The sequence below is a fragment of the Nothobranchius furzeri genome, chromosome 5 (assembly GCF_043380555.1).
Source record: "Nothobranchius furzeri strain GRZ-AD chromosome 5, NfurGRZ-RIMD1, whole genome shotgun sequence".
Classification (NCBI taxonomy): Eukaryota; Metazoa; Chordata; class Actinopteri; order Cyprinodontiformes; family Nothobranchiidae; genus Nothobranchius; species Nothobranchius furzeri.
Window position 1 is genome coordinate 56,350,664 of NC_091745.1, and position 23,765 is coordinate 56,374,428.

Genomic DNA, 23,765 nt, shown 5'->3' on the forward strand with positions numbered 1-23,765 from the left:
CCACCTCCAGACCTGAACTCTCCCTCACCCCTGGACTAGTGGGGCTCTCTACATAACAGTAAGCCTGAACCTATATTCACCCATCCTCTTCCCTTCAGCCAAATACTAATTCGTTTCGGTTATTAGATATTTCTGGATCAGCGCTCCCAATATCACCTCCTTTTATGGTGCTTCTTCAGTTTAAATACACTCAAAGGGAAGATTCAAAAATAACTAAACCCTTTCATTCAGTGTTAATAAAAACACTTTATTTCCATGGCGCAGTCATCCAGAACAATAAAGGATCCTTCAATATATTTAAGCTATCAAGCCTACATCAAGAACTCAATCAAATCAATCAAAACAGAGCCTCTATCACAACAAGTCATTTTAAAGCACATTTCACACACCCCAGTCAAGATAAGGGCTTTTATGGTTTATTTATGTAGGCTGTTTGCCTTGGGTCCCCAAATATCTTGGAATGGCCCTGGGTGTGGGACTGATTTTTGCCGTCGATCTGAATTGTATCAAATATATAAATATTATATGCTTATAAATGGTTGTGTTTTACAGTTAAAAAGGTTTAGTCGACTAAAATACATTCAAATTAAAACAAATTGGATGTCCAAATGTCACAAAAATTCTAAGAAATTTTAAACAAACTTAATTAAAATCTCTTGTCAAAATAAAACTGTGACAGTTTCCTTAAAAAGAACTGAAAATAAATAAATAAATAAATAAATAAACCAGCCAAGATTTCATAGATCTTTAATGATGAAAAATGTTGAGATTACAACACTGAACGCATTATTTGTTTTTGAAGGGTTGACATGTAATTTTAAGGGCCTAAGATATTCACTAGAAATACCCATCTTGTGTAACGGAATCCTACAAATCACAGAATAAATAAATATCATGCTTTTCCATTCATAAACTGTTAAAAAATATTTAAAAAAAACAATAACTTATTCCAACAAATTGCATTTTACCATTGTTATTGCAGACAATTCCCCCCAAGGTCATAATTTCACATTTTTGGTCAGATATAAAAGTAACTGTTGGAACAGTGTAAAGAACAAATACATTTTTTTAACAATTATGACTGTAAAAACACTTTGGTAGATATGTAAAAATAGGGAAAATGTCTATTTAAAATACCACAAAGAATACAAAAGTCAAAAACATAGTTTAACTGCTACAGTAAAAAGTAAACAAGTCATAAAATTTCTTATTTCTAATCAAAATGTACAGTTTGATATTCAACATGACAAATAGGACGATAAATTTCTCCAGACCATCATGATGCATCAGTCTTTGGACAGCATTGTGACACCTTGATGCAAAAACAGAGGTATTTATTTTTTTGGGTAATGTCAAGCATCATGCTGGAGGACAGAAGAGACATAAAAGTGCATATTATTTAAATATGTATCTGCTTCTGATCCATGGCAAACAATGGACCTATTTCATCCCAAACAGGTGTTTGCTTGTAAGTTGTCCTTATTCAGATTCCTATGATTAGGAAGCACTCTTCCCACTCAGACAGGCTTCCTCTTATATGTAGCGGAGGCAAATTGCTATTCTTCATTCCTTGGAAGGTCATTAAACACAATCCAGCATGCCACAAAGATGTACCCACATATTCCTAGTACAGTATTGTAAAGTATGAAAGGGATCAAAAGCATGTGGAGAGACAAAATCATGAAGTCTTTGGACTGGGTCACATTTACTTTGTTCACTTGCTGGTAACATATAAAAACATTAAAAAAATGATTGGTAAAAATAACATGTATGCAACATAATGTCATATTCCAGAAAAACAGAAATAAAAGTCTCTGTTTTTGCACTAAAACAATAAGTCACAGCAGCAATACAAAGTCTCTCATTTGTGGTCACATGTTCATGTGGTCACCTGATCAGGTGGCAATGATGTCTACCAAAGACTTAGAGATTCTTCACCTTGTAAACAATGAGAAATTCAGCATTCATGTCATATGGGGATAAATACAAACATTCCGTATTTGTCGGTGTTCAATACATTACATTCAATAATAATGTAGACTGAATTAACTTTTTAAAGGCCATCCAGGTTTGCAAAAATACAACTTCAGCAAATATCTGTGGATCACATAGGGAGGTTTGGCACAAACTATTATAAATTCCTTAAAAGTTGCTCTCCAGAGTACAACTCAATGTGACGAATATGACAAGTGCTTCGTTTTCTTGGCAAAAGTAGAAAAGTAGGCCTTGCAAGTCAATGTCAGACCCACAGAAGGACCCATACATTTTCCTCTTTATAGTAAGATGGTCCTGCATTCATACCTTCTTACTGACAACTCCCTCTAGGTATGGAATACACCCTAGACAATCCCTGACCCTTTCTAACAGGTGCAGGTAATGGATGGCTCTTTGGATACATCCCATATGACATGAGTGCTACACAAGACAGAAAGCAGCTCTCCATTTTAAAGCTCTTTGTGCTTTGTAAACTGGTTCTATTGCCAAGACAGATGAAAACACTGAATAGGCACACTGATATGTTATCCTCAACACAACTTTATGAGTTGCACTGAGGAGAGGCAGAGTGTTTTTGTTCAACCTAGCAATTGTTTTATTCAGTTAAAGTGTCCAATGTGAAACGTTTCACCAGTTGTATAAGGCTGTTGCTTCTTTACTCAAGACTCAAGATTCAAATGCCTGACAGTAGAAACAAACTTGCAGTTGTGACTCACTTCTAAAGGAGAAATGTCCTTTATGAAGGTTGTACATCAATGACGCTCTGCGGGTAAAAATTTGTAGTGGTCAAGTTAAACCTCAATGGAGGAGGTTGAAAATCTGCAGTTTATTTGAGTTCAAATGTGAGTCGGAAGCACAGTGGATATGACGAGGTTAAGAGGTAGCTACTATCACAAAGCCTAGCACTGTTAGTGCCTACTGCAATGATGCATGCAATCTTGCTAGTTAGCCTACCCTAGCAGATTTCCAACCTAACATGTAAGATATCATGGACCTAGGTAATATAGGAAGGCCAACACCTACCTACATGGGCCCAGTCACTTGCATGTCTTTGCCCATTGTGGTTAAACTCAACCAATTTCACCACCAGAGCTTTTCTGTATATGAAAATCTTTGTAAACAGCAACATTAAAAACACAAAACAAAACATGGTTCAGTGGTAACCGGTGCATGGTCTCCTCAGGTCATACATCCAGAACCATGTCATAATGTGCCTCCTTTTTCCTTTTCCCACATTTGTTTATAAGGACAATATATAATGTCAGTAATATGACCCAATAACTGGCATAAACAATGGCTCCAATGATCAGAACAACCTGTTCATATTCAGGAAAAGGTTTTTTAGTCTGTTGGATTATTGTGTATATGATCCCAATGAAGAGGATGGTGAACCAGATTGTTATTGGAATCAGACCAATAAAGTTCACCACCACCGTTTTCCTCCCCGAGGTTCCCCAGCCAGATTTGTTGATAGTGGCAATTGCAAACATTTTGGCTGGCAACAGGCTTGACATATACAGTACTGAATAGAACGACATGAACACCATGACAATGTTGCCTCTTAGGCAGCTGGCGAATGATGATTTAATCAGGGCTACTGCTTGCACAATGAGTAAAAACAACAAAATATTCCACAGTCTTCCTTGGTAGAAGAGTTGAATTGCTGTTGCAATGAGAAAAAACGGGAAGAAGCCAGTGATCACAGCCTCATAAGTCATCCATAGATGATGCTTGTGGAACCACATCGAGTTGTAAAGCCATTCTCTAAAATACGATTTACTCCATCGAGTCTGTTGATTGAGCCACCTCAGATATGTAATGGGTGTCTCTGTAAGGCACTTGGACCGTGCAGTGTATTTTGTTGAATACCCCAGACTGAGAACTCTGTTCGTAAGATGACGGTCATCCCCAAAACTACAGTGGGATCCCATAAAGGTCTGATGGTACCAGTCTTCAAGAAACTCATGTAGGAGGGCATTCCGGTACATTCCTAAAGGCCCGCTGATGCACTGAACACAGCCGAAGTAGGACTGGCAAGCCCGCTCAATGTTGAATGCCATCCAGTAGCGAACACTGCTCAAGAAGGAGATCCATGACTCGTATTTGTTCAGGATCTACAGAAAGATTTGTAACAAACATAAACATGTTCAGTTTTAAAACAGGCAAACAATAAGTTTGTTTAATGTAAAGTACTTTGGTTCTCAATGTGTCAAAACACGAAATGTACTTTTATTCATGTACCTGTACATCTCCTCCAACACCTCCCACCATTGGGTCCTCCTCCAAAACCTTCACCATTTCCACTGACGATGCTGGGTCCAGCATGGTGTCGGAATCACACACCTGAGGGGAAATACGTACTTTAACACTATCTTGTAGTAGCAGTAGGGTTCTAGGGATCTACACACATTTAAGTCAGGAAACAGCAATTATCCTGCTGAGTAGTTATGTTCAACCAGATTGGAACAGTTGTAATAAATGTTGTGTGTGTGTGTGTGTGCGTGCGTGTGTGTGTGCGCGTGCGTGTGTGTGTGTGTGTGTGTGTGTGTGTGTGTGTGTGTGTGTGTGTGTGTGTGTGTGTGTGTGTGCGTGTGCGTGTGCGTGTGTGTGTGTGTGTGTGTGTGTGTGTGAGTGTGTGTGTGTGTGTGTGTGTGTGTGTGTGTGTGTGTGTGTGTGTGTGTGTGTGTGTGTGTGTGTGTGAGTGTGTGTGTGTGTGTGTGTGTGCGTGTCTGTCCCCTCTGTCGTCTCAAAGTGAGTGGTGGCAGATGGCCATTCCTATTGTGCCAGGTTCTGTTGGAGGTTTCTTCCTGTTAAAAGGGAGTTTTCCTCTCTACTTTCACTACATGCTTGCTTAGTATGAGTATCTCTTTATATTGGAATGTTTACTTTGTGAAGTGCCTTGAGACGACTTTTGTTGTAATTTGGCACTTTTTGAATAAACTAAACTGAATTGAAGTAAAGTGAACATGTTAGACATGACATACACACCGTCTTACATAATATAAACTGTATGGTCTGTATTTAATCCCCCACAACAATCATTACCTGCTTTTATCTTTACTTGCCACCCACTATCTCACTGATGCTTTCCTCGTTTTCTTCTATAAAAGGTAACTGCGCTGAAAACAAAGGTGGTGCCAAATACCCATCAACAAAGGAATCTGTTCTACACAGAGTCAGATTAGTACAAAAGTTCAAGGCTTTTTCTCTAATCCCAAAATGCTGTAGAGCACTGGCATGACTTCTGGCAGTGCTGCAATCAGGCCTTTGAATTAGCTGTTAACAAGTGGTGTCTGGCAGACAGAAGCCCACTGCAGGTGTTGGAGCTGCAAAGCCTCAAATACAGATTTTTCCTATTGAAGATTTGCTGGAGTTCTGATTTTGTTACTCTAGAGGAGTTGCTGCTTTATGATATATGATAACAACTCTTGCATGAATGACACGTACGGCAAGTATGGCTAAAGTTTAGCCACTGTGTTGTCATCCATAGACTTCTTTTACACAACTTTAGCTGACTGGAAGTAAATCCATGGATGCTTACATGTTATAAATACACACAGTAGCATTAGAAAATAAATGATCTAAGCTGTTCTTTTATTTTTGTGTCAGGAAAAAGCCCAGCTGGTTTGCATGCAGAGGCAAGACATTAAACTATTGCAACCAGCCACTAGGGGGCACTCATCTTGCTTTCGTATCATCTTCTGTATTTTGTTCTGGTGTCCTGTTTACCAAACATGTAATCTATGATAATGCAGCGTTCCCAAACATTTCTTTGTTAGAGAGCAATACATACACAGCTTTTGTTGAACATGGTTTCTAGGTCTAACTTTGTCTATCATTCACAGAGGTGATGTAACCCTCAGCCTTGTGAAACTGATATGTTATTACACTTAGACATCAGCTACTGCTGCCCTTTTTCACGCCTCACTTCACATCACGATGCGCCCAGCCACCGTCTGCCAAAGCGCAACACAAAAGACTCTTTGTGGACCCTGTGTTTGGCTTTGCACTGCCCCCTCTTCTTTTCTCCAACCACATCTCTTTTTGCTCCCTATTCCTCTGTGCTTGATGCATGCTTCTTGTGACAACATGCCACGCAAACTAACTTACACTGTTTCTTTTCTTCATTTATCAACTGTATGTATGATCTATAGGTATGAATCTTACCTGAACGTAGTCCACACTCCTCCCCAGTGCTTTGAAGGCTGTATACATGACCTCTCTCTTCCCTCCCCACTTCTGCATGATGCATACACACTTGTTGTTCAGCACAAGCCTGGACACCTGCTGAAGGCTCTCAGCATAGCTCTCGTGAGTTTCTCCAGGGCCTTTGTTGTGATAGTTACTTCGCCAAACATAGGTGGCTGATTTGTCCCATCCCATGACTTCTTTAAAAATTTCCATCATGTACATGTCATCGTCTGTGTTCCCATCGATTACCATGATCACTTTTATCCCTGGATATGTCAGCCTTTTAACAGACACCAGGCATTTCCTCAGGTAGTTCGGGTCCTCTTGATAGGCTGCAATGCACAATGCCAAGGATTTGTTGAGTTTAATGGGAGTCTCTACGGAGCGCCGCATGTTTCGGTGTTCCAGAAGTGCAAAGAGGCTCTGGATGATGAGGTGGATGACCAAGATAGCACCATACAAGCCAAAGGATAGGTGATTGTGGGCTGTTGTGAAGAATTGGTAGCCCATGATGTAGGCAGTGGAGATGCCTACTAGAAGAGACACGCCAAACATGGTGGTCCCAAATATCCTCAGACAGGTCAGGACCTTGTGGCACTTCATCTATGGACAAAAAGATTGTTAAGTTTGTTTAAATGAGTGATACGTCACATCACAGCATAAAACTATGCTGTAGACCACAACATCCATCTTGATAGGCTCATAAACTGGGTGGGACTATCAGGCACAGCCCATACCTGATTCCCATCATATCTGGAAGACAGGGATTATGTTGTTACTATTGATCACAAATCAAAGCTGATCACCATGACATTTGGGTCCTCCAAGGTTTGATTCTTGAACTGCTGCACTTCAAAAAGTACGTACTCCCCCTGAGTCAGGTCACACAACAACAGCATTACCTATTATGCAGATGACACCCAGATCTACCTAGCTCTATCACCTAGTGACTGTGGTCCCCTGTAATCACTGTCTGTGTTTGGAACAAGTTAATGACTAGATGCAGTCAGATTTCCTCCAGTTCAAGAAATTTATTTTATTTATTTGTTTATCTGAAAGGGAAAATGTATATTCATGAACGTATGAATGTAAATATGCCAAGATTTGCCCTGAGGCTACTTTTCATACAAAACTGAAGTTATTGTTTTAGGAAATTAGAAGGTTAGGATGGAGGTTATTGCTCAGCTTGGCTCCAGAGGAATAAAGACAAAGACCCAGGTTAGAAATCTTGGCATTATAATAGATTCAGACCTGAGTTTCACTGGTCACATGGCTATGACTACATCAGCATTTAATCACCTTCATAGCACGACTCAGGGGTCTAGTTTCCAGACCAGACCTAGGGAAACTTCTTCATGCGTTCATCTCCAGCAGGCTGGACTACTGCAACTGTCTTTTAACTGGACTACCCAAAACAGCTGTGAAGCAACCAAGAGAACCAAGCACATCACTCCTGTTCTTGGGTCTCTACACTGGTTACCAGTAAACCACAGAATCAATTTCAAAGTACTCCAACTAGTTTATGAGTCAATCAATGGTATGGGGACAGAATACATGTTGGGTCTCCTTCCTGTATATACACCCAGCAGGGTTCTCAGATCCTTAGGAAGCAGTCAGCTGGTAGAACCTCGGGTCAAAACCAAACAGGGTGAAGCTGTCTTTAGCTACTATGCTGCTCACAGATGGAATCAGCTTCCTCATGACCTCAAATGTGCCTCAACTCTAGTAACTTTTAAAGGAAAACCTTCATGTATTCATCAGCCTTTAAATGAATGTTTCTTGTGCTGCACTGTAACCGCTCACTCTTTCTTTGCCTTTATATTTTATTTCTTACATTAAATGTTTTTGTGTATTTGATTTCATGAGCTGCTGTTTTATGTTGCTGTGTTCACTGTAAGTTTCATGTTCTTGCTGATGTTGCACCTAGAAAGCACATTGAACTGCTCCTGCGTATGACATGTGCTATACAAATAAAGCTTGTTGCACATGACATTACTTTAGCTGAGCAGCAGGAGGAAGAAAACACCCATGAATTATTTTAGTAAGCACAATTGCTTTAAAGTTCCAATTAATATGTTTATTGTTTTGCCCTCATTTCATGTATTTGTATCAGACACATCTTTGGGTGGCAAGAACTGTGGTAGAGAAAATATTTCTTTCGTTGTACCTCTTCCTCCTCTCTGTTCCTTTCACCACTCTTTTCCAAAATGAGCCTAAATGTCAGCTGATTGTTCCAGCTACCCTTGGGTTGGAGAACATTGCAGGATTTCTTGACCTAATCAACTATCTAGCTGACTACTGCTGCCAACCACCCCAACCACAAAGTCTGAATGTGAGAGAGCTTCGTAAGTGACAATCATTACAATATTTGCTACATTTTTCCTGGTAAACAAAGTATTTAGACTCAGTCTGCATATATATTAAATTCTGCAAAGACCTAGCCAATGAAAGACTCTTTGATAACTTTGACGACTGTCCTCTGCTTTCTGTGTCTGATCCTTCCTGGACCCAGCCGCAAAAGTCTCCAGCTCAAACTCCTGGATTTTGCTCCCAGCCCTCATTATGTCGCTACCAACATCTGTTTGGCAGAACAGCAGAGACCCACTCAGCGTGGCTCGACTCAGCTCAACGCGGAGCGGACCACCCTGTGATGTCATCTGTTTATATCTCCGTGGGAAGAAGAAGACAAGAACTTTTAAATGTTCTTGTGCTTTCCAAATACTTCTTCCCTTCTGTGATTTCTTACAAAAACGATTACAGGAAAATAACTTCCTCCAGTGACCTCTTGCTCTAATACTACCGAGTCAGTGACACAGTGGGGTGCCTGCTTGTTTGACATAATTTAGCATTTTGAGCTGCATTTAGGTGCACTTTCTGGATTTACTTCACCATTTGGTATGGATTAAGTGGGATTAATGTATAAAAACACATATATGACAACATGTAAGTTATGCAAGTTGTTAAAACCAAAAAGACGTAAATCGGGCAAATAAAGTAATCGAAAAAAGAAAGTGCACAAAGAGCCAAGTGGTGTTTGTGATTTGGCAGCAAACCTACATGCCAGTCCTAAACTCAAACGACAGATGCAGGGAGGGGAAGAGGAGCATTCAGAAAGCAGAACAGAGGAGTTTCTAGAGACATGGGAGAGGAATGACAGGGGAAGGAAAAGTCAGTAGGAAAAATAATGATTTGGGTAAAGCAGCCTGATAAACAGAAAAGAAGGAAAAGAAAGCAAGATTCTCTTAGAGCCTGAGAGCATGTGCTCACACACACACCCACACACACACACACACACACACTAGTCTGTATTTCTTTCCATATTAGGACTTTGTATTAACTTCCATGAATTTTTGTAACTGCATTTATGCCTAACCCTAACCCTAACCAGTGTATTCTTAAACCTAACTGTGACATAAACTTAATTCACATCTTACCACTAAACCTCACCGCTAAGCCCTAAAACAGTAGAGGACCAGGTTTTGGTCCTAAGTAGGACAGTTGTACAAGCACACACACACACACGTGCTCACACACACGCGCACACACACACACACACACACACACACACACACACTGGCTCAGACATAAAGCACTGTTCATTTGATCACTGGACGAGTAGACCACAACCAGAAGAGCAGGCCTCCTCTGGCACGTGGCAAGGCTGTTAGCGTCAACCACTCGTTTACAAGACCCTTGATTCACACCCACACTTACACACTAATGTTCATTTTTTTAAACTTATTATAGCAGTGAGAAAAGTCAGTCTGTATCTGAGAGTACACTCTATATGTGAGTCAGACCAAGCTCCTTCAGCTTCTGCTTAAGGAATCTCATGTACACAGATTGGTTTGAAGTTAGGAGACCAAACTCTGTCATCCTGCATCCGCTCATCAACTTTGAATGAACTCAACACTTGTCTGAAAAAACAACTTGTTGACATGTATTGACCGTATGCTGCTCTACCCACATTGCTTACTCTTTTTTTCACAAGAGCATGTCTGGTGCAGGCCATGCATCATTGAAAGACATGCAGAAAAGAATGACGATTGAAATGGATTTAACCTGGCATCATGAAAATTTCAGCTTGTATAAATACCCTACGTTCATCATTCACCAGTTAACGGGAGGACTCTGTGAAAAAAGGGCCCTAAGATCACTTCCCAAGATGTTTTAAAGATTCTTGCAGAAGTCTTAGTCAAACTAAAATGAAATAAAACATGAATATTTGGACTGACTTCTTAATTTACTGTCAGTAATAACTTTTGTTTTGTAAGTTGATTATTCTTCCTATGTCAAAGCTTTGTGACCAGGTGTTTTTCCCCCAAAAATGGCAGAAAACAATTTGTCATCTTTAGAGTGTGGTGCATTTCTAACAAAAGCTTCATGTGTCGGTTATTTAATGCAAGAAAACCGCAGAAACATCTCAGTACATCCACTACATACACAACAGGTGCAGCAGAGAGCTAAATGCTAATAGGCTAACACAGCAGTGTCATGATGAGTCGTTTTGATAATGAGTTAGAGACTTAAAGACTGTACAACTTTTCATATTTTTACATAACTTTCTTGAGCTAGTATGTGATAAAATGACCCTTTTAAATGAATGAAATGTCACTCAGACCTCTGCCGCCCCCTGTGGCTGTCTCCTGTTGGACGTAGAAAAAACAGAGCTGACATACCCGGTGCTGCAGCACGTTTCCTGCATGTTTTAGATCATGAACACTGATGATTTGTTCAATTTAGTGATGAGTCGCTCCCAATGAAGGCTAGGGATACATTTCAGTTTTTAGATTAAGGTGTTAAGAAGACAAGCGCACAGTCAGCATATAAATTTTACTTTTGGTTCTACGAAACAGACACTAGGGGGTGCTAAAAGCTAGCCTAACTGCCAAGTGTGCCTTTAATGAAGAGTCTTGGTGTAAAGCTTTTGGGTCAAGGCCTAGTCTGGCTTGGATCTCATTGGGTGTGAATCAAATGGAGCTACACAGCATTATGGCAGCACCAGATAATGCTGTGTCAAAGTAAACCAAATTTGTAGGCTTTTTATGTATTTTGCCTCATCAGTTATCTCCCGATCCTTTTCCTGAATGTGTTGTAGCTACAACTTGCAGTTCATGATTTTGATTGAGCTCTGATCCACATTTCTGGCTAATTTATAAATGAAAAAGATAAAACATAAGAAATTAAGCTAACACCAGAACCATTTCAAAAAGTGCTCACACTTTTTACTAGTTTGTTCTCCAAACTTTACTGATAACCCATCAGTACATTTAGCTAATTAGTATTTAGCTTATGTTTCACAGCCGTGCAAATCTTGTTGTCTGCTTGTTGCCAGCTGATTAAACATTAGGATGAGCTGCTTTTTGTAGAATTGCATCTGCTACTTTGGGTGTGTGATATCCTGCAGAGGTCAAACTAACAATTAGCTCAGACCATGAGAAGATTAACTGCAGGCAGAAGAAAAAAATCTGTAATTGTGGTCCTTTAGATTTGGCTCCAGCCCATGTGAGATAAGGCCCCTGATGAGATCTTTTGCGTGTCAGAAAACACAATGTATCTGAGAAAGTTGGGGATGTCATTAACACTTGATGATATCACCCGCACTTTCTGTTTGTTTTAATGTCTCGGTGCATGGAAGAGATAGATTCCCCTCACTATCTCCTTTTTGGTTGTGTGTGTGTGTGTGTGTGTGTGTAGGTGTGTGTGTGTGTGTGTGTGTGTGTGTGTGTGTGTGTGTGTGTGTGTGTGTGTGTGTGTGTGTGTGTGTGTGTGTGTGTGTGTGTGTGTGTGTGTGCTCAGCCCTGTGGTGACCTTGGGTTGGATGTTTTAGCAGTCTCATTCTGACGTTATCAAGCAGTCCCCTGGGTAAAATTTTTCATGACTCCTCCAAATTACCAACGAACAAATGAACGAATAAATTATTTGAAAGAAATTGCAAGTGGCCCTTTCATGAGACTTCATAGCTTTTTTTTAAAAAAAAAAAGCACTGAATCTGATTTTTTTTTCACGAAAACAGCAGCATTAATATCAGACTTGTATAAATAATAATGATAATAATTATTATGATAATGTTTTATCACATTCCTTTGAATGAGCTAAACTGTGTACATGCAGCATAGCAACAAACCAATTTCTGCAAAATAACAAGCATTACATATGAAATTTGCTGAAGCTAAGTGTAGTTTGATTGGATTTACTGATAAGCCAGAACGACGGATAAACATGACAGATTAAAGATTTTTCACATCTCAGAGCCCGAGGTGTTTTGGTTCTGAGATGTGAAAAATCTTCTTCATGCCACAAATGAAAAAGACCAAAACAATCTATTTGGATCAGACTGCTTCTTCTAACATTGGGTAGATAATCGATGACATGGACTTTGGTTTCTGAAGATTTGGGAGCTACTGGCAAAGAAAAGAAATAAGTGATGAGATTTCCATCAGTTCAGTCTGCAGGTTTCTTCTCCACACACATTTCAGAGTTAGGGCAGTTATAGTGGAAATGTTGTCTAATGTAAACGTGGTGATGGCAATCATGTATGGTTTATGCTACCATCCACATTCACATTAGAGAAAGTGCTGCACATGCAAACACATCTAAACAACATCTTAGATTAGGTTTGTGCTGCACAATGGGCCTGTGGGTTTCACTGCCACCTCAGAGCAGAAATGACCCGTGTTTGATTCTTGACTTGGACTTTTTGTAAAGAATTAGCGTGTTCTTCTGGTCCATGAATGGCTTTTCTTCTGGTTCTCAGCTTTCCTCCCACAACCCCAAAACATGTATATTTGTTTTAGCTGTTGTCCATGCCGACATTCATGAAAAAACTAATAATTTTTGTGGAAATAATAAAAAAAATCACACTTTGGTTCTAAACTGACAATGGTTTGTTGCATTCCTAAAGATTCTAACTATCATGTCACAGTTTAGTCACAAAGTGTCTAATTCTTTCACAATTCATCCTAATAACTTTTGCATTATGTCATCTTCAAACTGTATGAACTTATTTGTGTCACTGATTAGTCAAACCTTTGACTGACTGGTTGTTACACATTTCTTGCACAAATGATGTCACAGAAACAAAATTGAAAAAGGCTGCAGGCAGGTTTCAGATACCCATCACGACTCGGTGGCACAATGTTTGTTTTTCTAGTGTTTCATGATGTTCCAAATTCAAGCAACACAAGAGAGAGGCCCCGTGTCCCATGCATTAATAATCTCCAGGAACATTTAAGACATTTGGTTGATTTCTTCATTAATTCTGCTTGCAGGCTGTTGGCATCAGTCTAGGCCCAGTGGTACACAGACTTTATTTAACTACTCTAAACTGGTCCTATGTTTGAGTGAGGGTTAACCCTCTCAGGCTCAACATAAGTTTTGATAAAAGGATGAACAACTAAGTCCTTCAGGGGTACTTCTGATTTAAAAGATGCTCATGAAATACGCATGTGGAGTAACCAGGTAGGTAGGTTTTAACGTTGCAAATCTTCAACGCCTGCTTCCAGAGGGTTAAAAGCTGTCTGTTTCTATGTGTGATGGATGGATGGATGGATTAATTGATGAATGATTGGATGGATGGATGAACGGACAACTGAATGATTGGATAGATGGATGAATGATTGGATTGATGTACAGATGAATGGATAAATGGATGGATGGATGGATGAAACTTTTAGCACCACATAGGGTCTGCTCCTTTTATTCAGTCTGAGAATCTCCTCACATTTAACCCCCTAAACAGATGAGCAGAACAAACATGCTGGTTCTCCTATAGAGCAATGCCAAAGAAGGACCTAATGTGGTTCTTGAGAGTGACCGGTGATTTGGCAAAGTGAGTCAAAAGAACCTCCAAATGTTGCATAAGAAGCTGCTGTCAGATATACAGCGCGTCCTCCATGTCTCAGCAAATGTGAATGTCATTAAGTCTGACTGCTGCTGAGAACTGGTCATAGCTGCAGGAGGGAGTGCATTTATGTGAATCAAAGAGCATGACATGTTTCGCCCAATGTGTGTGTGTGTGTGTGTGTGTGTGTGTGTGTGTGTGTGTGTGTGTGTGTGTGTGTGTGTGTGTGTGTGTGCGCGCGCGCGGAGAAAGGAGAGGGTTTGACTGAACTCACATGAGAGCAGTGGAATCTCATTCGGTAGGGTTCCAGTCTGAGACCTGGGATGGAACGTAAAATATAACAAGACTCACCAGACAGCAGCTGTGATGCATAGGTGTGTGAGGGTGTATGGTTACTGCATGGCTTACAGAGTATAAATCTGAGGCAGAGCCAAAAAGAGACAGCATGCTGGTCCCACACATAGCATAAAGCCTTTTTCTTTATGTTAGTGCATCTCAGCAGTCACTGGCTGCAGCTGACACATTCACAAATCACCCACTAAGTCCAGATGAGTTTAGTTTTTGTTTCCTGAGACGACCTACACTTGGCAGCCATGCACTGGTCATGAAAACAGACCAAGACTAAGCAGGATGAGTGATTTAGTAAATCTAAAGTTATCCTTCAGACAATAACAAGTCAATTTGAAATTCATGTAAACAGATAAAAAAAAATCTGAAAACAATCACTTCCTGTTAAGAGTTTTCATTCCAAACAGTTGCCAACTTTGATGTGATAGAAATCCTGATTAGGTCATGCACACGCTGGAAATCTCAAGAGCATCCTGTTCCACTGACATAGGAAAAGCCAGGGTGCAGTTCAAAAGCGTTACACATGGAAATGTGCTATGTGGTACTTTTCTGATGGGAGAGATTCAACAATTGAACGGTGCAAGCGAGACAAATTGACAATGTATCAAGTCTCATCTGCTTGGATGAGACTTGATTTTCAATTCATGCCTAATTTCAAATTATCACTTTGGCTTGCAAACAGATCGATATAATTCCAAATATCTCAGACCTGAAAAGATTAATCAGGGATGAATTGCTACCACTTTTGTTCAGAGTGGCTCTGGACGTTGAGGAGCTCTCCAATACTGCCTGGACACTGGGGGTAGTTTCCTTGGATTGGGGTACCAGGCCCCTTGATATGGGCGGTTAGGTCCCTGTATGACCAGTGTCAGAGCTTGGTCCGCATTGCCGGCAGTAAGTCGAGCTCGTTCCTGGTGAGAGCTGAAATCCACCAAGACTGCCCTTTGTCACCGATTCTGTTCATCACTTTTATGGACAGTATTTCTAGGCACAGCCAAGGTGGAGAGGGGATCCGTTTTGGTGGCCTAAGGATCAGGCCTCTGCTTTTTGCAGATGATATGGTCCTGCTGGTTTCATCAGAATGTGATCTCCAGCTTTGGAGTAGTTTGCAGTTGAGTGTGAAGCATCTAGGATGAGAATCAGCTCCTAAATCAGAGACCATGGTCTTGAGACAGAAAAGGGTAGAATGTCTTCTCCAGGTCAGGGATGAGGTCCTGCCCCAAGTGGAGGAGTTTAAGCATCTCTGGGTCTTGTTCACACGTGAGGGAAAGATGGAGCGTGAGATCAATAGGTGCATCTGCAATGATGTTGTTGGTGTTGTCGTGGTGAAGAAAGAGCTGAGCCAGAAGGCGAAGTTCTCCATTTACCGGTCTATCTATGTTCTTACCTCACTTATTGTTACAAGCTTTGGGTAGTGACCGAAAGAAACAAGATCGCAGATACAAGCGGCTGAAATTAGTTTTCTCAGCAGGGTGGCTGGGCTCTCCCTTTTCGAGAACGAGGGTGAGAAGCTTGGTCATCTGGGAGGGGCTCAGAGTAGATCTGCTACTCCTCCACTTTGAGAGGAGCCAGTTGAGGTGGCTCTAGCATCTGATTAGGATGCCTCATGAATGCCTCTCTGGTGAGGTTTTCTAGGCACGTCCAACCGGGAGGAGAACTGAAGGAAGACCCAGGACACACTGGAGGGACTGTCTTTCGGCTAGCCAGGGATTACCTTGGGATTCCCCAAGAGGAGATAGCCCAAGTGGCTCGGGAGAGGGAGGTCTGGGCTTCTCTGCTTAGGTTGCTGCCTCCGCGACCCGACTCCAGATAAGCAGAGGAAAATGGATGGACGGACAGACGTATGGATGGATGGATGAAAACTGATACTCCAGCCCAAGGGTAGTGGTCTCTGATTGATCCAGTAGACAGTTTCTCTCAGGGCTGTGACTAGTTGGAGACACAAACTAGCAAGAAAATATGAAATTTTCACACTTTCTAACAAAAGAAATATCTAATGTGATTTTATATGCAGTCTTTCTAAAAAAAACAAACTGGAGAAGTGGAAGATGAAAGCAAGTAACAGGCCTAAGATAAAAGAATAATACTCAGACAATCAGGATCCCAGAGGAATAGTGTTCAGTGATAGGAAAGCAGCTCTTTGTAAATACCCTTGTTGGTGCATTAATACAATCTTGTGCCTGTCAAACTGTTATCTTTGTTTTTGTTCACAGATCAAAGTATTTTAATAGATATTACACACAGTTCCCATGAGGATCCAGAACAACGTGTGTTATTAGAGGTTTGTTATTAACAAAGTTCCTACAGATACAATATATAAGTGTTTCTTTGATAAGGCGTCTGGTATGTATACACACCACCGAGTTGATGGTTTTCTGTTATGCTTGCATGATTCGTAGGTCAGAGTTCTGTGATTCTTCTGAAAACTTCAAGTTACTAAAAAAGAAACTCTTCATTTTGACAGATCCTCCAGAAGCCCGGTGAACTCTTCCTCAAGATGACTCAAAAAAGATTAAAAATCAAACTTCAGTGGGCTCACGAATGGATTAATGCTCCATAAATGGTACCATTTAAAGAAAGCTGCACACGTAGACTTCTCTGATGCGAGTGAAAATCTGTGAACGAGCTGAAAGGTCAAGTGAATTTTTAAAGCCGGAGCCAGAAGGTCAGAACCCCCTGCACTCCGCCCGTTTATCCTGTTCTTTCCCTTCCTTCCATTCATGAAGCTCCTCTGCAGACGCAGACCCGCTGATGTGGGAGATTTGTCATTCTAACAGCCAGAACCAGACATACACACGACCCACTGAGAGACAACACACGGCTACTGACATGATCAGAATTAAATGGACAGAACCACAACAGGGATCAACGGTTCAGCTATCTGCAAATCCCTTTTCCTTTCTGTTGGTGTCTTCTGTCTGCTTCCTAACTCCCGGGTTGGATGAGGCGATAAATGCAGAAACATCATCTTTGCACTAATCTGTACTTTTAATATTTTCATCATTGTGTTTGCACGTCATCATCTTGATTGATTCTGACTGGGAAATCCATCAACCCTCTTCCTATACCATGGTCTGATTCAGATATACTTGGTTACGCTGGTCTTTTTGATTAGCTTTGAGTAAATATGTGTTTTGTCTCATTTAAAATGTGTCCAGGCTGGGTCAGAGGGAGCTGCATGCTGAAGACCGGTTGGTGGACTTGGCCTGGTCCACTACCAGCTGAGGGCCTGGAGCTCCACCAACTGTGGCAGACTCTGAGAATCCAGATGTTTCAGAGGTGATGCAGCCAAGATTCCTCCCTTCTGCTGCCTTTGCTTTGTGTGGACAGCTGTTTGCTCTTCATTCATACTTTACATCTGATTCAGGATCAAATGTCACTCTGAATGTTCTTGACCAATGAGAAGATTCTATATGTCTGAAACAGTTACATTTAATTTACTGATGAAGTAGAAGTTGTCACACACACACTGGTATGTGGTGAAATGTGTTCTCCGATTTTGACCCATCCCTGTGGGGAGTGGGGGGCTGCAGACACAGACGCACTCAGGAACGATCGGGTGGTTTAAACCCCAATCCAACCCCTTAAAGCTGAGTGTCAAGCAGGGAAGCATTGGGTTGCATTTTTAAGGTCCTTGGTACGACCCATCCGGGATTTGAACCCCAACCTCCCAGTCTCAGGGCAGACACTCATACCAGTAGGCCACTGAGCTTTGTTACTAAGGCCCTTACCCTTAGACACAGGAAGATCACTAAATGTGTATTTAAAAAACTCTGAACAGCTAAACGCACTCCAAAATCCTGTTTAAGTGTTCGGTGTGTGCTGGCATTTACCCTCTCTGTGATACTCTGTGGGGCTCAGCATGACGTAGTGGGAATTTAACTCCAAACCTCACTCGCATCCATCCAAATGACTAATTTTACTGTCTGGCTGTGGTGCTGCTGGACTCTACTAATTGGAACCTGGAAAAAAACTATAACAGGAGACATGAGGTAGGTGTGTTGAGGGGAGGGCGACCCACTCTCTCCTGCATCGGTGGTTGGCGGTGGGACGCCCAGAGGCACTTTAGGACCCTTGCTGGGAGCTGAAGCGGCACATGAGACTTGTTGTGGGCCCTAATGGAGGCCAGCCATGGAGCGCCTTCCTGTGTTAAGTAGTAAACTGCTGAGTGCTCTCTCTGTGGAAGAAAACTGATGAATCTGCACTTCTCTGTGACTTTTACACAGCACCAGTGTTGCTTTTCTACACGTCTGACAGCAGCAACAGTTGACTGGAACTTCAAATATTCCATCTGAACACATCAGAATGCGACCACCTTGGTTACGGAGCTCCTGATCTCAGCAGGGGAACACCCTGGAGGGCTGGGATTAGGAGCAGTTTGTTTTAGTTTGGCTCCATTCATGAATACACAGAGTTCACACAAACACCAATTACGTAGACAGCGTTTGGTGTGCATCTGTTTTTCGCATTACCATTAGAAACGAGTTATTGTGGCGTGGTGAGTCTCCTTATGTAAGTTTAGGTATGAAAATGTCCCATGAATCTATAAGCCAGGTCAGTAGGAAGTAGATTCCACGTGTGGGATAAATGTCAGGAATACCAGGGCAGCCAACTCACAGATGGGCATTCCTTGTGTGGGCTATACAGCGATTGAGCCAACAGGCTAGGCTAACACACAGCGAGGTCAGAGTAGGTGGACAGAGGAAGTGAAGATGTCAAACAGATGTTCCTTCAGATTTGTTAATGTTAATCCAGTGAGAGACTTGGAGTGTTAGACTTGACATAAAGAACATTTAAACATAATAATGTGAGTTAGAACACACATTAATAACTAACTTTAAAACATCTGTCAAAGTAAAATTGAGTTAAAACTAACGTATTAACATACATTTGAATACTTAGACTCACCAGTAAGAAGTAATAGGCCAGTTAGCTTTCAGTTACTAGATACTCACATCTGAACAAATAAATGTAGTTTATGACTTCATAAACAGGTGTCTGTAATTTTCTATTTTTAGTATTTCATCATCATCATCATCAGCAGCAGCAGCAGCAGCAGCAGCATACTACTGTATTTCTGTCTTCTTCAATTTAATGTTTTTTTCTTCAGCATGTCCGACCATCTCACTGAGGTGAGTGCTGTCCCCACACATCAAAACCACCATTAGCACCAGTTAAACCAGTGTCCAAACATGAGCACTAAACATTATTGAGTCTGTGTTCATGAGCAGGGATCAAATTACGCGCTTCAGCCACAAGTTTCTGAATCCAGCGTTTTCATTGGCTCAGAAAACTTCAGAGGATGACACAAGATTTGTCAGAAATTTGCTTAAATTTCACCTCCAGATCTTTTGAACATATTTCCACAAATGCACATTAAATGTATGTTTGTGTGATTTAAGATTAAAACGTCTTAGAGCCAACATATATTTTTGTAATTTTTCTAAAATTTTAATAAACCGGTAAATAGTTGATCCCATTGATGCAGGGTTAGGGTTATGGGGACTACTTGTTGCGGCGGATTGAAACATAAACCTCTATGCTGTTCCTAGGTGGACATTAGACACTTTTTATTAGTTTTCCAAATTTATAATAATTTTGTCCTTTAGCATCAGAATAATCGCGTGATAAATGACAGCTGTTCTGATAACATAAGACATTTATCAGATGGTTCTGGTACCGGTGGTACCGGCTGCCTACCTTGAAGCAGATGCTGTCCTCTTCGTCTTCCAGCAGAGATCCGGTCAGCTCCGATCCACAAGTGAAACAAGCAGCAACAAAGTTTGAGAGGCACTGACTCTCATGAATCCGCTCAGTAAAGTCCTCATGAATGAAATGAAATGAAATAAAATAAAATAAAATAAAAAAGTTGGGGGAAAAAGATCCTTAAGGTGTGGTGAGAATAATCAGGAGCACTCAAACTGCGTCCAGTCCGCAGAGAAGGACCATGTGTCTCCGGTGTCCGAATGCGAGCATGTTAGTAAACCCTGGCATCATTCAGCCTTCGGGATGAAAACGGGATAAATACGAATGAAATGGTAAAAAAAAATGTTCTCCATTAACTTTGATGAGATTCAGTCAGTTTAAGTTATTGAAAAGTTACTAAATAAAAACGTCTAAAATAAATATTGACAGCATGTGTTATATTGTTTAAAAAGTTTCCAGTTATGTCTTTAAATGAATGAAATAATCCTATTTCATCTCTCCAGGGGCCATGTTTTAGTTTCTCCTAGCACCCAGGTTACAGAGCGCACAGAAGTGGCCAAAATCTCCCTTCTGCCGCTATTTCAACTGTCTAATATCTTCCAGGCGGGTGTGTGTGTGTGTGTGTGCGTGTGTGCAATAGTGGGAGTGTGTGTGTGTGTGTGTGTGTGTGCGTCAGGAGCCTCCTTTCTGGCTGCTGCGGCTGAAGAACCCCTCTTTTACCGGGTTACAGCAGATTGGCGTGTGGTTTTAATAGGAGAGGGGGGCAGGTTTTGGGGGTGTAAGGAGGAGCGAGCCGGGTGAGGAGAAGGCGGCAGAGTTAAGAAAGGCACTCATCCAAACTCATTCAAACTCCAGAGGCGGGCGCACGTGATCCACTTTCAGTGATGGACCAATCCCACCTCCTCTACTTTAAGGTTTCAAGAGAGGGGACTGGCTCTAAGCTGAGGATGCTGAGTAATGGTTGCCTCACAAATGAAACTGTGAGAGAACAGCTACACGTGAGCGTGAGCCGGAGTTAGGATGTCAGCAAATTTCACTCCCCAACCTGCAGTTCTCGTGTTTGACCAGCAGGTAGTGCTGTTCAACTCCTGACGCGGGATCCGCGCGCTCTGCCCGCCTCTCCGAGTCATCATGTACAGAAGCGCCTCTCCAATAGCATGGACTGTGTTGCAGGTGAAAGGGAAAACATAAAAAGGCTTTTCTGAATAATTAGAAAAGAAACAAAAATATGATCTCATAAGAAATAGGAAGACCTTAAATCCTTTATTTTGTTTTTATAGAAGCAAATAAATGAATATATATATATATATATATATATATATATATATATATATATATATATATATATATATATATATATATATATAGGGAAAGCACAGCAATGACATCTAAAAATAAAGGACCAGCCAGCATATTATTATTATTATTATTATTATTATTATTATTATTATTATTATTGTTGTTGTTATTATTATAATACAGCACTAATGGTGTAAAAAGAGTAAATAAAACTAAATTAACAAACCAATTCATAATTGTGAATTTTTAAGTTGTGTTTTAAACTCATTCAAAGAGAGCATACATCTCAAAAATAGTTTTAACAAAGACTTTTATTTTCCAGAGTGTGAATTTCCAAACAGACTAGAGTATTAAAATAGTTATGTACACATGGGGTGAGTACCCATTAACAATGCTGGGTACTCACTTGCTAAGTTTATGTGCAGCCCTGAATTTAAATTTACAACTTTAGACCACAGTAAAGATATGCTTTGTTACTTTAAGGTTCAATTTTTGAACCTGAGAGGCTACGTAACTCCAAATTGTGTCCTTGGGAAAAGAAATAAATTAAACAGACTCTGGCTCAACAACATTCTGTATTCTTGTATGTTATAAGCATCTTTGTCGCAGGGGCCGTATGAATAAACAGCACTGCTGTATTCTTACTTTTTGCTTATGTACAGGCTCTTTAATAAATTACTTCAACAAAAAAGTACAAGATCAGTGGCATACTTATTGGAGGACAGAGCTGAGATTCCATTAGTAACATAAGAAATGCATGCATTACATATGAACCTTTAAGTTTGGTTTTACTTTTGTAATAAAAACCTTCAGAATTCCCATCAGGCTTACAGATGGAGGAGGAGTAATTATTTGTTCAGCTCCATTTAATTTACATATATGTTTTATTGATGTTGATGAAACCTCGAGGCCTGATCGAAGCTTGTGGCAACATCTGAATACAATTAACACCAAAGGAAAACCTTTCTGAAGGAGCCAATTTACTGTCCACATGTATTAGTGTGTAGCTGCGTTCAACACTGGCACTTAGGTTAAAACAAAAACGATAATCATCAAGAACACAACCACTGGATTTCCATAAAACCAGCTTTATGTCCGCATAAATGCTACGAGTTCTGCGTCTCTGAGAAGAAGGAATAAAACGTTGAGGGAATATATTGAGCAATTATCCAGGGAGGTATAGTTTGGACTTGTGTTCATGAATCATGTCATTCTGACAGTCCATTTGTTTTAGTCCTGCATTATTCTGTATAATAGCCTGAGGTTCCACTCACATCCCCCACAAAGACACGTCTGACCAGCATTTAGTTTAAATGTGAACAAGATCAAATCTTACCTTTCTTTTATGTAGGCCTGCACAGTGGCAGTTTTACCGTTAGGCAGAAGTTGGCGGCTGTCTGGGGCCCCCTTGTGTTGGGGGCCCCTAGCCCTGACTGACGGCACCCCTCTGTTAATGCCATAATGGATAATTCATTTAAGACGACGATGCACAGACAGGAAGTGATTGGTAGTCATTCCACTTCAATCCAGTTGGTGGCAGTAATGCACCAAATTGTTGTTTGCCAAGTGCCATAAGACCACAAATATGAAAAAGAAGAAGAGAGGCGGGAGCGTTCGTAAAAACTCGAAGCGGTAGTCAAAACATTAAGCATGAAATGGAGTTATCCTAGTAGCTCCAATAAGAGAAAGAAGCAGCTTTGTTTCAAAAAAGCTTCCATCTTCACTTCCGAAAGTGACGTCATTTTTCTATGTAAACATCAAAGGAAGCAGAAAGGAAAGACAACGGAAAATGTTTAAAGAGGGGAAAACAGACCAAAATGGAAAATTGAAAAAATAAACAAAGGCAAAAGCACAGGAGCACTGACAGGAAGAAGAAGGCCCTCAAAGGGAGAGAAAGACAAGAAAAAAGAGGAGGACAAATAAAAGGGGGAAATAACTCATGGCAGAAGAGGGGAGAGTTTCGCTAATCCAGTTAAAGATAAGATTGTCGAAAATTTAGTGTAAGGGGCCCCATGTCTATGTTCGCCTTGGGCCCCAAATTGCTAAATCCGCCACTGGGCCAGCAGTAATCAAGAGTAGTCACTGGTGTACCTGCAGTTGCTCAGAGCGTTTTAGGTTTGGATTCCAAAACAACTGACATGAGGAGTAAGTACGAGTGACTCCAATGGCTGAGGTGACATACCCTTCCTTGGGATGATAAGAGAACACGTGCATGATGCAGATTGTTATGAGGAAGAGAAACAAATTATGGAGACAACCTAACTCAGCAGCAGTAGGAGAAAATGGCCAGTAACCTTTCATCACTGATAAAGCAATAGAAAAGAAATTTGATTGTGAAAATTGTTTTCAGATGTTTATTTGAGGTAATGGAGACAACAGGGAT

General features: G+C 40.8%; 1 protein-coding gene across 2 annotated transcripts; it reads right to left on the minus strand.

Moving 5' to 3' along the window:
• Nucleotides 1-730: 730 nt before the first annotated feature.
• On the minus strand, nt 731-20,276 carry has2 (hyaluronan synthase 2). 2 transcript variants are annotated; one of them, XM_070551784.1, is made up of 5 exons: nt 20,078-20,276; nt 14,304-14,347; nt 6,163-6,789; nt 4,237-4,338; nt 731-4,109 (listed from the first exon to the last, which is right to left on the minus strand). In XM_070551784.1, the coding sequence occupies exons 2-5, from the start codon at nt 14,322-14,324 to the stop codon at nt 3,180-3,182; spliced, it is 1,680 nt and encodes a 559-aa protein (XP_070407885.1). In that variant the 5' UTR covers nt 14,325-14,347; nt 20,078-20,276; the 3' UTR covers nt 731-3,179. The 2 variants fall into 2 exon arrangements, with proteins under 2 accessions (XP_070407885.1, XP_015804941.1); XM_015949455.3 differs by lacking the exon at nt 14,304-14,347 and having other exon boundaries at nt 20,078-20,243.
• Nucleotides 20,277-23,765: the final 3,489 nt, after the last annotated feature.